Here is a 15,437-nt window from a genome sequence, read left to right as displayed (position 1 = left end):
CAGGGGAGCGTTGTGGTGGAAATTAAAACTCAGAGAAAGTCGATTTTCATAAAAACACATTGTCCTTAACTGTAAATTCGAATTAATCGATAAAATTGATTTATCGCCCAGCTCTAACCTCTAGTGCAGAAAAGTACATAGCGATCAATTTAGAGTATTCATTTTTTTCCTAGGCAATTTAGAGTATCCAATTTACCTAATGTCTGTGCATTGTTTAACAAGACAATGCAAAACCACGTGCTGCACACATTACAAAGGCATGGCTATTGAGGAAGAAGATACAGGTACTACACTGCCTGCCTGCACTATTAAAAAATAACACTTTTCTCTGTTTAGTCCTGAAAATGTAGGGACTAAACAGAGGAAAAACACACACACACACACAGGTCCCCTCTCTCTGTCTGGTCTCGCTCTTCCTCATCTTCCTTACTTCGGTGCCCTCCCCCTCCCACTCCTATCCCGTCTCTGCTCCGCGGCACAAGAAGAAAAACACACCAGCAGCCAAACGAGCTGAACTCAGAGAGAACAGATCCAACAGAATAACAGGCTGGAAATAGCAGTGTGTGTGTGTGTGTGTGTGAGTGTAGAAACTCAGTGAACTCTGTGAACGCATAGATTAAGTGTTTTTTCTTCTGCTGCAGCACAGAGCACGTTTCTTTTCTTTGTTTCTTACACATACTACAATACTACAACACACACACACACACACCCTCTTTCACACACTCATGCTGCACTCTTACTCACACACACTCTCTGGCTCTGTGTCGCAGGGCTCTGGCTGCAGGTTCTGATGATGCTATCAGGAAGCATTGGCAGTCTGATTGTTTCCACATGTGCCTCGGCACCAACAGAACTCTCAACACTACACTACCACTACACCCCTCTCCATCACTCTCTCTTTCAATGTTCTGCTCTCCCTCTCTTTCTCTTACATTCTCTTTTGCCGTTTCTCTTTGTATAATTTATTTATTTATATACTCTCTCCTACTTACTTACCTATTTTGTTTTTATTAATCTCTCTCTTTTTTCTCTCTTTTATATAGCCCTGCTGTCCCTTTTCTCTCTGTTGCTCTGTCTTTTTGTCTTTCCCTCAATATTTTTCTTTTTCCATCATTTTCCCTTTTTACTCTTCTTCTCATTCTTACTGTTTCTTTTTCTCATTTTTTCTCTTTCTCTTTATCTGTTTTTTATTTTCCTCTATCTATCTATCTTTCCTCTATCTTTCTCTCTCTCAATCTTTTACTCTCCCTCTCTTTTTCTTATATTCACTTCTCTCTGTTCTTCTTGCTCTTCTTTGTCTTTTACCCTATCCTATCATTTTTTCTTTCCCGCTACTTCTCCTTCTTTCTTTATTCTTATCCTAACACTGTATACTTTTTATTTTTGTAACATCCCTTGCTTTTTTATTATCTCTTTCTCTATTCCTCTCTCTTTTATGTGGTCCTTTTTCTTCCCTTCTCTCCACTGCTGTCTTTTTGCCTTTCCCTTACTTTTTCTGCATCTTTCCCCCTTTTTACTCTTTTTCTCCTTCTTACTTTTTCTTTTTCCCATTTTCTCTTTTTTATCCTTTGTTTCTGACTCTCCCTCTCTCTCTCTCTCTTTCTCTCTTTCACCTGTTTAATACAAATTCCCACATGTTTTCCAGCTCAAGCCAAACAGAGAGAAATGAAAGACTTACAGAACTCTGGACTCGGCCAGCAGGGAGGAGATGGGAGAGAGAGAGAGAGAGAGAAGGGTTGGGCATTTTGGAGGAAAAAATGAGGAAAGCAGGTTCAGAGTGAGCCAAGAGAGAGAGAGAGAGAGAGAGAGGGAGAGAGAAAGTCACGCCAGTATGATTTTTTTGGTTTTGGACAGGACACGGCTGAAAAACACAGGAATGAAAGTGAGAAGGAAGAAAGACAGAAGTGACACATCTAGCTGTAGCATTAACAGTGCTGTGTGTGTGTTGGGGAGTGTGTGTGTGTGAGTGTTTGGGAGTATATGTGTGTTTTGGAGTGTGTGTGTGTGTGTGGGTGTATGTAAACTAAAAAAAAAAAGAAATCCCACGCTTCTCCTTTCTTGCGTACCTTCACTCGCCTCTATTTGTGGAAAGTTCTGATGAAAACAGTGCTGCACTGATTCCCTGAGCTGAAGCCACGCCCACGGCACATCTTACTCACCACTGACCACTGTGGTCTTATATACAGTCACACAGTGTAACAGCCCTGCCCTGCCCACTCTGGCCTTTCTAATTTCCCCTGTAAACCCGACTGCTGTGCTCATTTCATGTTTTAACTACTGTGTTCTCTCTATCAAAAATGACTCGCCCATTATAGCTGATTATTAATGCATAACAATACATATATTAATATGTAATGTATGTACTGTGATAGATCCTTTATGACACTTAATTCCTGTACTTTTTAAAATTGTATTTGCTATTTATGGCCTGATACATTTGAAACAATTGACAAGTGATCACATTTAAAAACTACGCAGTATTATGCAAGAACATGCATTTCTGGACAAGCTGAGAGCTGAGAGATAAGGAACAGTCACAAACCATGTAGATGTATTAATTTGCGAGAGCTATAGATTTATTTATTTTTTAAATCATTTTATTTCTAATTTATCCCCATTTTCTCCCCAATTAATCAGCGAAATACCCAACCCACTCACCCTATCACTAGTGATGCCCCAACACCAGTAGGGTGAAGACTAGCACATGCTTCCTCCGATACATGTGAAGTCAGCCATCGCCTCTTTTCAAACTGTTGTTGATGTAGCATTGCAGAGTAGCATCACTGCGCGCTCGGAGGAAAGTGCAGCGACTCGGTTCTAATACATCAGCTCACAGACGCAGCCTTGTGCTGATCGACATCAACCTTTGAAGAGATGTGGGGAGAGAGCACCATCTACCCACCCAGAGAGAGCAATACCAATTGTGCTCTCCTAGAGCTCCAGCCACTGATGGATCTACATGAACTACATGAACAGGGTTCGAACCTGCAATCTCCTAATCATAGTGGCAGCGCTTAGCTTCCTGGACAACACAGAGCCCTCCTGAGCTATAGATTGTTCACAGACATTGTAAGTAAATATATTCCAAATGTGATTCCAACTTTGTTCTCACAACAGTTTAGCTCCACCAATTTGGAGCTTGTTGGATGAGAAGCAGAACAGAGAACAGAGTACAGAGGCAATTTACATATAACAGTTACATAGGCACATTCCTGTGTCTGTGATTAGGCTGGAATATGGTTATTCATTTAAAAAAAACACATAAACAACCTAACTGGAAAATAAAACATAAGAAAAACACGGGATAAGGGTTTCTTTAAATACTGCACACTAGAGTGTGCCAGCCATAAACGTTTGAAAAATGCTGAGGCTTTAAATGAGTCAAATGTTTCCCATCATGCCCTGTAACACATCTGCTGCTTTCGGCTTTATGAGGCCTAAAACCCTCTTGTTTTAGCTCCTCGCAATTAGTCACAAATCAGCCTGTTTGCTGTTGGAGGCCACAGCAGTTTAATTGGTCGAGCACGCCAGCAGTTAAGAGTGACTCACACACACACACACACACACACACACACACACACAATCCTCTGTACTGGAAATGCTCTTACAGTGACACCGTGTTCAGAACAAACCACAGAGAGATGCTAAAAGCTGCAGAAAGGAAGGAATGGAGATTAGTTTTAAGTTGGAAAAAAATATAAATAGAGTTTTAAAGGATTTTTTTCTTTTAGATTTTGACCAACAACTACTGAACTTGCCTTTATATTGCACATTTAAATAGCCACTTTAACCAAAGCGATATTACACTGACATGCCAAATATCATGGGACAGGTACCATCTGTTTGCCAGGACAATCCTAGCCAGAATCCGTTGGTCACAATCATTACCACCCACTGTGCTGTCCACTTTAGGTGATAATGCCCGCTTTGATATATTCATGGATTTAAGGTCTGTTAAATGCCTCACTTGAACTAATTCACCTTGCCATGAGCATGCTGTAGAGTGCTCAACCTTACTCACAAGATAACATCTCACAACTTATACAGGTGTAATTAAAATACATGAACAATTTACATTATGTTGTTGTTTTTTACTTTTTGTATGTTAGTTTATTGGCATGACTACATTAATATATATTGCCAAAGTATCAACAGACCCCCCCTCCTTCTTACTATCTGTCCCCTTCGCTTTCCCTCTCCTTCGTCCCTCCTCTCTCCTTTTTTCTCTTTTTTCCTCTTCCCCCTCTCTCTCATTCTCTCTCTGTCCCTTGTCTCTGTCTGTCTCTCTTTCTCTCTCTCGGTTGTGTTTAGTTCAGCAGAGCTTTATTGCCAAGAATCTCAACAGTTGGATAATTAAGAAACAGATACTCTCAGATTCTCTCTCTACTTATATCCCATGTAAAATCACTCTCTCTCTCTTTCTTTTCCCCCTCACCTCTCTGTTTCTCTCTTTTTTCCCCCTCTCTCTCCCTCTCACTCTTCCCCAGGGTAAAGCTGGCTCTGGGAAACAGGCAGAGAGTATGTTGTTTTTTCTCCCCCCTCCTCCTCCTCTGCATTTTCCTGTTCTCCCTCTCTCGCCCTCTCTCTCTTTTCCCTCCTTCTCTTTTCCCACAGTCAGCTCCTGCATTTCATCCTCTTCTTTTCTGGGATGAAGAGAATCCCGGGGTCACTCGGGATCAGTCTAGAGGAGACCCCGCTGTCGCATGAAAGGAGAGAGCGAGAGAACGGAATGAGTGCGGCCGGCCGGAGGAACGCAGGAAATGCATGCCTGATCCGAATCTGTGGAATTCCCAAAAACTCTCACTGGCAATAGAGAGAGAGAGAGAGAGTGAGGGAGACAGAGATGAATAAAAGAAAGAGAGATACAGAAGAAAAGAGAGGTAGAGGAAAGGAAGGAAGAAAGAGAGAAAAGGACTGAGAGAAAGGAAGAACCGAGAGATAAAGTAACAAAAGACACATTTAAAATATCTAGAAAAAGATAAAGAAGGGAAACAAAAATAAAAAAGTGCATGCGAGATATGAATGAAAAAAGAGAGTTAGAAAAAAGGAAGGAAAGAGAGAGAAAGTAAGAAGAAAGTGAGAAAGAAAGGAGTGAGAGGTAAAGAAATGAGAGAGATGGATATATATAAGAAGTAGAGAAAAAAAAGAAACAGAGATAAAGAAGGGATTGAGAAAGAAAGAGAGAGAGAAAGAAGGAAGAAGAGAAGGAAGAAGAAAGAGATAAACAAAGGAGAGATACAGATATCTAAAAGAAGTAGAGAAATAGGGATAAAGGACGGAAATAAGAGATAAAGAATGGTTTGAGAGAAAGAAAGAGAAAGGAAAGAGAGATTGAGAAAGAAGAAGAAATATAAAAAATGAGAGAGAGATACTGATATCTAAAAGAAGTAGAGAAAGATATAATACAGGAGGGAGTGAGAAAGTGAGAGAGAGAGAGAGAGAGAGAGAGAGAGAGAGAAAGGAAAGAGAGAATGAGAAAGAAGAAGAAAGATAAAGAAATGAGAGGGACAGACATCTAAAAAAAGTAGAGAAAGATAAAGGTGGGAAATCGAGATAAAGAAGGGAGTGAGAGAGAAAGAGAGATAAAGGAAGAAGAGAAAGAGGGGGAGTGGCAGAATGGGATTAGGCCTATAATCTGATCACACTGAATCGGTGTGTGAATAGACAGACATGTTGGATGTCAACACGTGACACACACACACACACACACAGACACACACACATGGGGGATTAAATATACACAGGCTATGTCAGCCTATAACACACAAACACACTCACACACCCCCACACACACTGCAGTCTTGTCATAGGTCAGCGTGCAGAATTAAAGCTCACTGAGGGAAAATCTGAGTCTTTCTTTACACTATGTTTATAACTCTCTCTCTCACTCTGTCTCTCTTTTTCTCTCTTTCTCTCTCTCTCTCGGGCACTCTCTGTCCCTTTTCCTGAATAATTCAACGTCTGCTATGAATTTGAATTTTTTTCCTCCATCAACAGACTCAGCCTTGGACAGTACACACACAGGAACACAGACCATCTGATATGTATTATATTCTCATACAGAGACTAGAATATAATATCAGCTGCATTTACGATGATTTGTGAGAAATATTTGCATTCACAACTAAATTTAGAGCATCCTACACAGCTTGTTTAAAAGCGCTGTAGAGAAATAGGTGCCTCCAAAAGCACAGGACAATAAATGATAAGGTGAATGCCCCACAGCTTTTGACCATTTATAGAGCAGAAGCCAGTTTGTCAAACTATCATGATGAATAGACCAACGGCTTACAATCTCATTACCTCACTCTCAAACTTAGTCATTATACACAAAGCCTGGCAAAATGACCAAATACTGTTTTCATATAATTTTGATTTCTTCTCACCCCCAATTTAGAGAGATGTTAGCAAAAAGTAAGTAGAGAGGAGCATGTTCTAACAGTATGATGGGAGGAAGGTGATGGAAGGGATGGAGAGAATACAGCTCTTTAAAAGATTAAGAGACCACTTCAGTTTCTGAATCAGTTTCTCTGATTTTGCTATTTATAGGTATATGTTTGAGTAAAATTAACAAATATTTCAATTTAGAGCATTTATTTGCAGAAAATTAAAAATTGCTGAAATAACCTAAAAAGATGCAGAGCTTTCAGACCTCAAATAATGCAAAAAAAAACAGGTTCATATTCATAAAGTTCAGAAATCAATGAAATAATAATGGTTTTTAATCACATACATTTCATGCATCGTGGCATGTTCTCCTCCACCAGTCTTACACACTGCTTTTGGATAAATTTATGCCACTCCTGGTGCAAAAATTCAAGCAGTTCAGCTTGGTTTGATGGCTTGTGATCATCCATTTTCCTCTTGATTATACTCCAGAGTTTTTCAATTTGGTCTCTTATTATTTTCCAGAGCTGTATGTGGCAACCCAAATGATATGGCAAACCCTTTCTGTGTTCGAACAAACAAGTAAAAAGAACTAATAACTTATACTAAAGACTGAACACTGCAGTGTTTCCTCTAACGTTTTTATTTTTTATTTTTTGCAGGCTTTCTGCAGGCTTTTTTTGTATCGTATGTTTGTTTGTATGCACGTCTGCATTTTTGCTTGTTTCATGTTGTGTGCATGTTGTTCCATATTGCACCATGGTACTTTTGTTGCACTGTGTACCTGTACTCAGATGTGATGACAATAAAAGCCTCTTGACCTGACTTGACTTAAGAATAGATGTTCTGAGATAAATTACTTTTTTGTATAGCACTACTGAGGTAAATTCATGATTAGAATAGCACTACTGAGGTAAATGTACTGTTCTTTATTGGTATGTTAGTAATTTTCATCTTGTTAGGCTTCAGATTAGGCCAAAGACGTTTTTTCATTTTGGTGCATCCTCGATAATGGTTAATGATGATAATGATTAAAAGTGGCCTCTAAAGTGTGATAAGCTTGAGAAACTTCATTTTCATGCTCAATATCCTCCTCTTCTGCTTTTCTCCCGCTGACACTGACCTTCCACTCCTGCACTCCACGTTCTGTTTACAGGAAGATTTCATAATGGCACTTTATGGAAAGTACCATTCGCCCACCTCTCTCTCTCTCTCTCTCTACCTCCTTAACTCTCTCTTTTTTTCATTCTCCAAACACTTCTTCATCCATTAGCTGGCATGGAAAATCTCAGGGCTGCCTCACAGACACAGTGGAGCCACACACTGTCATACCAGGAGTTTTGTGAAAGAACTGCTCACTCATTTTTAAACATGCATCCACACCTTCAAACAGACATACTGTATATAAATACTAGGAATTAGTGTCCCATGACTTTTGCCAAGTCCAATAAAAGCTAAAGAATGTTGTAATGACCTGTTAGACATGTCTGTGAGGCATGCACCGAATTTTCATGTGATGATTTCTACCAGAGTTGCTTAATGGTTTGTTTGAATGGACAACACTAGCCAGACACCGTAGATCACGATCATTACTACCACCCACAGTGAGAGTGCCTTCATTCATGACTAAATAAAGTATTCCCAGTTGGGAAAACTTACTTACTAGAAAACACCTCATAACATATATGTGGACATTTCCAAGCCGTGTTCTGATGTAACATTTTATTATCAATATGTACTGCTATCCCATCACTATTTCAATACACAGACCTGCCAAAAGTCATTGGATAGTTCCTAGCCCATGATGTTTGGCATGTCAAATATACAGGTCTGGAAAAAAATGAGAAGTTTCTTTGATTTTACCAAACTGAAATCCTCTGGAATTTAATCAAGAGGAAGATGGATGATCACAAGCCATCAAACCAAACTTAACTTCTTGAATTTTTGCACCAGGAGTGGCATAAAGTTATCCAAAAGCAGTGTGTAAGACTGGTGGAGGAGAACATGCCAAGACGCAAGAAAACCGTGATTACAAACCAGGGTTATTCCACCAAATATAAAATTGATTTCTGAACTCTTAAAACATTATAAATATGAATTTGTTTACTTTGCATTATTTGAGGTCTGAATTCTCTGCAACTTTTTTGTTATTTCAGTCATTTCTCCTTTTTTGCAACTAAATGCTCTAAATGACAATGTTTTTATTTGGAATTTGGGAGAAATGCTGTCTGTAGTTTATAGAATAAAACAACAATATTAATTTTACATAAACATATACCTATAAATAGCAAAATCAGAGAAACTGATTCAGAAACTTACAAATTGTGGATTAGCCCTGTTTTTGTCCTTAAAATTAGTGAAAAGAAACTGATACACATTCACACTCAGACTCATACCCACAGTATTCAACTTTCCCTCTTTCCCGCTTGGCCCCACCCTCTCCCTTGGCAGTTTACCTTTAAATAGTGTAGTGTAGTGATTGACAAACTGCACCTACAGTACATAAACATCACACAGCTCATTTACACTGCTCAGAAATAGCAGTGAGTAAACTGTACTGTACACTATACTGGAACTCCTTCACTTAGTGACCCCTCTCAGCATTCTTTGTTTCACCATATTCAGCTGTTAGTATTACAGAAGATGAGAGGTGGGTGATATAATGATTAAAATGATCAAAAGCTATCACAATTATGACCAATTCTAGCACAATATCATAAATCTATCATAAAAAGCAGCTACATAAAGAATTATTCAGTAATCACTGCATAAACCACTACATAAACCCGGCTGTACTTTATCTTTAATCTCTCATTTCAATTTTGTTTCTTAAAAAACAGTCTTTCAAAATGCAAACTCATGACATTATGTGACATTTCCATGGCCTGGTTCATGAATTATGGAAGTAGTTGTTACATATTAACCCAGCTCTTTATCAAACTCAGCATTTTGGGGTTAGCAAAAACACGTACTTCCCAAAGAATTAACCTCAAAGCAGCGAACACAAAAAATTCCCTTTCCTATTACCAGTAACAGTGGTGTACCTCAGGGCTGTGTGCTAGGACCCCTCTTGTATTCTTATTTATTCTGTTTCAAATAGAACTTGAGTTTTTTATAGCACTGATGCTTTTTATGCTCAATAGTCAACGATTTTTAACTATTGCTAGGGGACCAGATCTTTTTTTTTTTTTTTTTCAAATTTAAATGCAAAATCACTCCTTTCCCAAATCATCTCACAATACTTTATCTTTAATATCTAAGTATCTGAGAATTTGGTTCAGTGTCCAAAAAACAGGCCTTCCAAACTGCAAACTGATGACATAATGAGGCTTTGTCCACTTTATGTCCGAAGTTACAACACAAAGAAAGAACAACGAGGAGGCAAACAGTTCAAGGAAAGTTCAACAACCATTGTTTAACAAGCTGTTTAGTGTCCAAGTTCCTCTGCTCACAATAACTCTGACCCTGCTTCTGCTTACCTCCTTCACTGGTGCGGATAGTCACCCATTGAGTCCAATCAGAGACTCCCTGGCTGCTCCGACAGGCCACTCTCACGTCGTATTGGCTGAAAGGCTCGAGGTCAGAGATCAGATGACTGGCAGGTGGGACATTAACGTTCTGGTTGTGAATCATGTGATCTGGATTCAAGATGGAGTCCTCTCCTGACTCTCTTAACTGCAAAGCATAAATGTGACCAATAAAAACAGTTAATAACTTGTCACAGTTGGGGGTGTGCCATATCATATTGTATGCAATAACTGACATGTGTTTGTTGTTACATTACTTTTATTTTGCCGGCTTTATTATTCTGTTTCATTATCATTATTTTTATACAAACTCATGGTCTTGGAGTAAGTTATTGTTTGTGAAACAGGATATAAAATACATTTGGAATAAAATAGTTTTTCTGTGAACACAACAGTATAATTTATGCTTATTTGATATATGAATACTGGCTTTGGTTAAATTGGCCATGTGAAGATATACTTAAATAAGTTTTTCAGTTCCTAATTCACCAATATCTTCTGAAAAATGTACTCTGATCAGTTCTTGATAAAAGTTAGAAGAATAGGGCAAAGGAACTACAATGTTTTTTAAAGTGCAGAACTATTCACAGCTCTTAAAATGCTCTTACAATGATGGACTGTCCTCGTGAACAAAAGTAAACAAGTCGAATAAGAAAAACATTGATAAATGTCAGAAACTGTAAAAAAGTGTTTTTTTAAGCATGGTTGGAAAACGTAAAAATATCAATATACTTGGTATACTATGGTTAGTGGAGCAATGTGGTGCTCAACGGCCACAGGAATAACTTGATGATTGAGGCACTTTTGGCCATTCGCTTTCATTTCAGCACAAACAGAAGGTCCTTGCTTCTCACTTCCCATTTTCTCTTTTCCTCATTTTCCCTCTTCTCTACAGATTCATCACAAAAGCGGCTGTGTTTCGTTACTTATCTGAGCGTAGTTTTCCCTATCTACACTCTCCCTCGCAGCCCTCGAGGCGTTGCCTTGCTGGTTTTGGCTGCTTTTGTGCGCCACACTGTACTCTTTATTGATTGAGGTCATTAGCATTCGGCTGCAGCGCGAGACACACTCTGGGCCCAGCAGGACACATGAAAACCATTCACATCAGCAGAAAGCAGCAGGGGGAATGGAACGTGCTGTCTTTGCAAAGCCGGCACAATAAACAGCATCAAAACACCGAACGCCAGCACAAAAGTTTCCCTCACTCAGCTCCTAAACCACATGAAAAGGCCGTACTGCCTCAAATTGTTCGCGGCTGTGTAGTGGATGCAATAACGGGAGCTACTGCAGAGAGAAAGAGAGAGATAGCCTCTCCTGAAAGGCATGAAACTGTTTAAAGCAATTTAAAGCAGTCTTTGATAACCACTTTGCAACATCAACGAATGAGTTAAAATAGGAAACATGACACATGTAATCAACAGGCTAATTTATGGTTAGTAATGAGGCAAACAGGGGATCGTAATCATGGTTTGGTACAAAAGAAGGATCTACAAAAAACGTCTTTGAGGGGCAAAGATTATCAGAGAATCTCCAGTTTGTCAACAAAGGCATGAGAACATTTTTGGAATGTTTGAAAACAATGTTACTCAAAGAAAGATTGGAAGAAATTTACATTTTTCTTCGATTTGTGGAATTGGGATGAGTTTCAGTGCATAAATGGCAAGAACACAAGCCTAAACTGAACATTTTCGATATCCTTTGTCAAGTACTACAATACAGTTTCAATAATTACATCGAAAATGACCCTCAGTGCAAAAAAAAAAAGCCTGTTGGTACGAAAACTGTACATTTAATCAGTTTTTGTTGACTTTCTGAGATATGTACGGTTGACTATGCATTTTAGCAACACACATAAACCTATGGAGCTTTAGAACAGTCTAATTAAACACATTGAGATCAAGTTGAGATATGCTGGCTAAGAGCTTAGATCAGCATGGGCCCTGGTAACTGACCAGGAGGGGCGGATAGTTTTTCCCTTAAACGTTGATTCATTTTCTTTTATTTTTCATTATCCACTGCATTACAAAAACATTTTTTTACCAAAAAGATTCTTTGAATAAACTGGCAAAGCTATTTTTTGAACGGAGACTCATTTTCGGCTTATGTTGTACCACACTAGTTACAACATTAATCATAATCTCATTTGTCTAAATCTTTCAGCCTTATGTTAACCATGTCCAGAAGTTGCATCAATGTCTCTGGGCTCAAAGGCATCTGGGATCAACCATCTTACAGTGAAAATGTATATTTTGGTCAGACAATTTTTTTGGAAGGAAGGAACATCTAGACTGTTTTCAGCAGAATGTCCAAAAATTGAGGGTCTATCATGTTATGGGGTTGTGTCAGCACACTTCTAAAGTCTGCATCTGCACTGCAAAGTAACTGTATGTTACTGATCATCTCTCGTTATGTGCCGATTAATCAATTCTGGAAGTTTTTCAACCTCAGTCTTACTTTTCGCCAAACTCAGCATTCTGGGGTAAGTAAGAAAATTGTACTTCCTAAAGTATTAACCTCAGTGCGTCAAACTTGAGAAGTTTACCTTCCTATTACCAGCAACAGTGGTGTACCACAGGGCTATGTACTAGGGTCCTTATTGTTGTTGTTCTTCTTCCAACACAACTGTGTTACTGTGTGGCAAAACTCTCATTAGTTCACTGAGGACATTGCTTGCGTATGGCTGATTTCTTCTCTGTAAGCTGATTTATTCTGACTGGAAATCCAGTTGCGTTCTGGTGTTACATTGCGATTAACCTCTGGTTGAGGGTGATCAATTTCAAGAACCTTAGAGCACATTATATTTTTTAGAGGACTTTCAGAGTCTGATTTATACATACCTACGGATTTTAATTTTACCAGTAAGGCTGTAAGGAGCAGTAAGGAGCACTTCGCCAAATTTCAGTTTTATTCAGGATTTTAAGTTTAGTTCTTAAGCACCGGGGTTGGAGTAGCATTAGCATTAGCTGCTCACTGCTATTTCCCCATTCAGAGGGGAGTATTAACGGTGCGTTGCCTTCTCCTAACCCTGACTAGGACTGCTGGAGCAGCATTAACATTACCCACTAACCGCACCAGCTATTTCCTCGTTCAGAGGGGAGTATTATCGGCGTGTAGCCTGCTCCTAACCCCGGCTACCACTGCTGGAGGAGCATTAGCATTACTTAAGTACCACGCTTGCTATTTCCCTGTTCAGAGGGGAGTATTATCGGCCTGTAGCCTGCGGTTAGCCGCTAATGCTAATGCTAATGCTCCAGCCTTAGTGCTGGAATAATTCGGTAATCTAAGCTTACTGTAAATAAACAAAATGGCTTTACTCACCCAAATAAACACATTTTTTCAGGAGAAAAATTTGCGTAGATTTACATTCAGCACTTGTTTGACTTTAAAAGAAAGTCTTTTTTTAGTACAGTTTTGATCACTTAGCTTAGCTTTACTTAACTTAGTTAGCTACCCTCTCCACCACCACCTGACCTGCTAAATTAGAAGTTGTTTATAGTCTCTCTTAAAATGCTTATTTATTACGGTCAATGATAGTGTGCCTTAAAATACGGTGCACCTTACAGTGCAAAAAATATGGTACATAGTTTAAGAACCACTCAAACCCGTGGTTTAAAACTTCAAATAACGATAAGAGATATAACTGCTAGACTTAGCAATATGGCAACCACTTGTCCAAGCAATGGACAGAACGCTTTGTGGCATTCCTAGTGCAACCTGAGACAATGATAACAGTGAATAGAGCACTAGAGGCTGTGTATTGGGGCCGGGGGGGTATGAATGGGCGAGTGCGTGCGGTGGTATGTGAATGGAGATGAGTCACAGCTCTGTGGTAAAGAGAAGTGGCTCTGCCTGCAGGACAGGAAGGACACAGTTATGGCGCGAGTGTCGGAGGCTCGAGCTCCACGCGAGCGGCAGGGCGAGTCATTTGTGAGTCACACCTCAACGGTTGTTAGTCAGGTACATAAACAAGGCTGCAAAAGTGACAAGCACTGCTGGATTCTTACTCACACAGCCCGGGCATTCCTCTGGCCTGCCTCACGCCTTCACAGATCAACCTGATTACGCTTCCCTATAAAGACTCATTGCTTCCAGTCTCTGCACACTGATCAGTCCTGCTTAGTGCACCTGTTCAACATACCCTTTTATTCTTCTTGCCTATTCTTTCTTTTTTCTTCCTTTTCTAGTGGTGTGATGATCTAAGGATTCACATCGCATATGACAATTGATCACCACTTGCACATATCACAGCTCAGTGATATGTGCAGGACATTCTGCAGCCACTTGTTCTGTTGCCTCCCATAGAAGGACTTCCAACTGGCCTTTTTTTCAGCAGGATAATGCTCGCTCATACACAGCAAGCGTTTCTCAGAAATATCTCAGTCACTAGATTTATTTTTGCCAATTAAGCCTTTAAGGGATCACCTGTCCCAAAAATGTCCCAACTGTATCTCATATTGTATCCAGGCACTAGAGCCTTCCTTTAATGATATCATCTCTCCACACTATTCAGTTCTGCTGTATACAACTGTTTAACACACCCTTCCTTTTGTTCTTGTCCTTTCTTTTATATTTCTTTCATTCTATTTTAAAATGTCCCATTATTGTCTGTCTCATACACCTGTCCAATAATACTTTTCTTTCTTGCATTCAGAAAAAGGAAAGGAATAAAAGAAGGAACTTAAGCATGAAGAATAACCCTTTATTTTTGCAAGCATGTTTCTCCCATGCTTATCCCTGCCTTTCTTTCTTTTATTCATTCTATATTGTAATGTCTGAAACACCTGTTTAACACGCTTTATTCATTTATTTTCATCTGTCTTGTCTCATTTCCCTGTTTAAATCTATATCTTTGTCTTTCTTCACAGTCATTTTATTTCTATTTTTAATTTCATAAATATTCATTGCTGTCTTTTACCATTTCCACTACTATGTTTTTCCCTTATAAACTAAAGTTCAGTATATAATATACTATATCATATCTTCCTTTGTTTCTATTATTTCATTTATTTCTTTGATTTTTGTTTCTTTGATTTTTCTTCCATTCAGAAAAAAAGAAAAAAAAATGAAAGATGGAGAAGAAGGCAAAAAGAATAACCCCTTATTTGTGCAAGCATTTTTTCTTCCCAAACTTACCCCTGCCTTTCTTTCTTTCTTTCTTTCTTTCATTTTATACTGTAATTTCTAAAACACCTGTTTAACACACTTTATTTATATATATTTTTATCTTTCTTTATTTCCTTACTATCTTGTCTTTTCTCATTTCCCTGTTTAAATCTTCCTTTCCTGTCATTTTATTTTTTATTTTTAAATCCTATTTTCTAAATCTTCTTTTTCTCTTTTTATTCTTTTACAATTTTCAACATTTTGATTCTTTGTTTTAAACATAACTACTTCTGTCCCTCTCAAACTAAAGTTAAGTATGTTTTATAATGTAGAACATAATATAGTATATCATATCTTCCTTAGTCCTCATTCTTTCATTAATTTCTTTGAGTTTTGCTTCTTTCTTTTCGTAACTGCCTT

The 15,437-nt window shown here is 38.7% G+C and overlaps 1 protein-coding gene across 1 annotated transcript in view; it reads right to left on the bottom strand.

The window, feature by feature from the left end:
- LOC103027673 (tyrosine-protein kinase receptor UFO) overlaps positions 1–15,437 on the bottom strand; it is a 62,979-nt gene that overhangs the window by 26,718 nt on the left and 20,824 nt on the right. The window contains exon 7 of the mRNA XM_022679062.2: positions 9,867–10,062. Coding sequence (XP_022534783.2) covers positions 9,867–10,062 — 196 coding nt within the window. The remainder of the gene's footprint in view (positions 1–9,866; positions 10,063–15,437) is intronic.

This window comes from Astyanax mexicanus, chromosome 4, assembly GCF_023375975.1.
Source record: "Astyanax mexicanus isolate ESR-SI-001 chromosome 4, AstMex3_surface, whole genome shotgun sequence".
In the NCBI taxonomy this organism is placed as follows: Eukaryota; Metazoa; Chordata; class Actinopteri; order Characiformes; family Acestrorhamphidae; genus Astyanax; species Astyanax mexicanus.
Note: the sequence above shows the minus strand (reverse complement) of the source record. Positions and strands in the feature narration are given on the sequence as shown.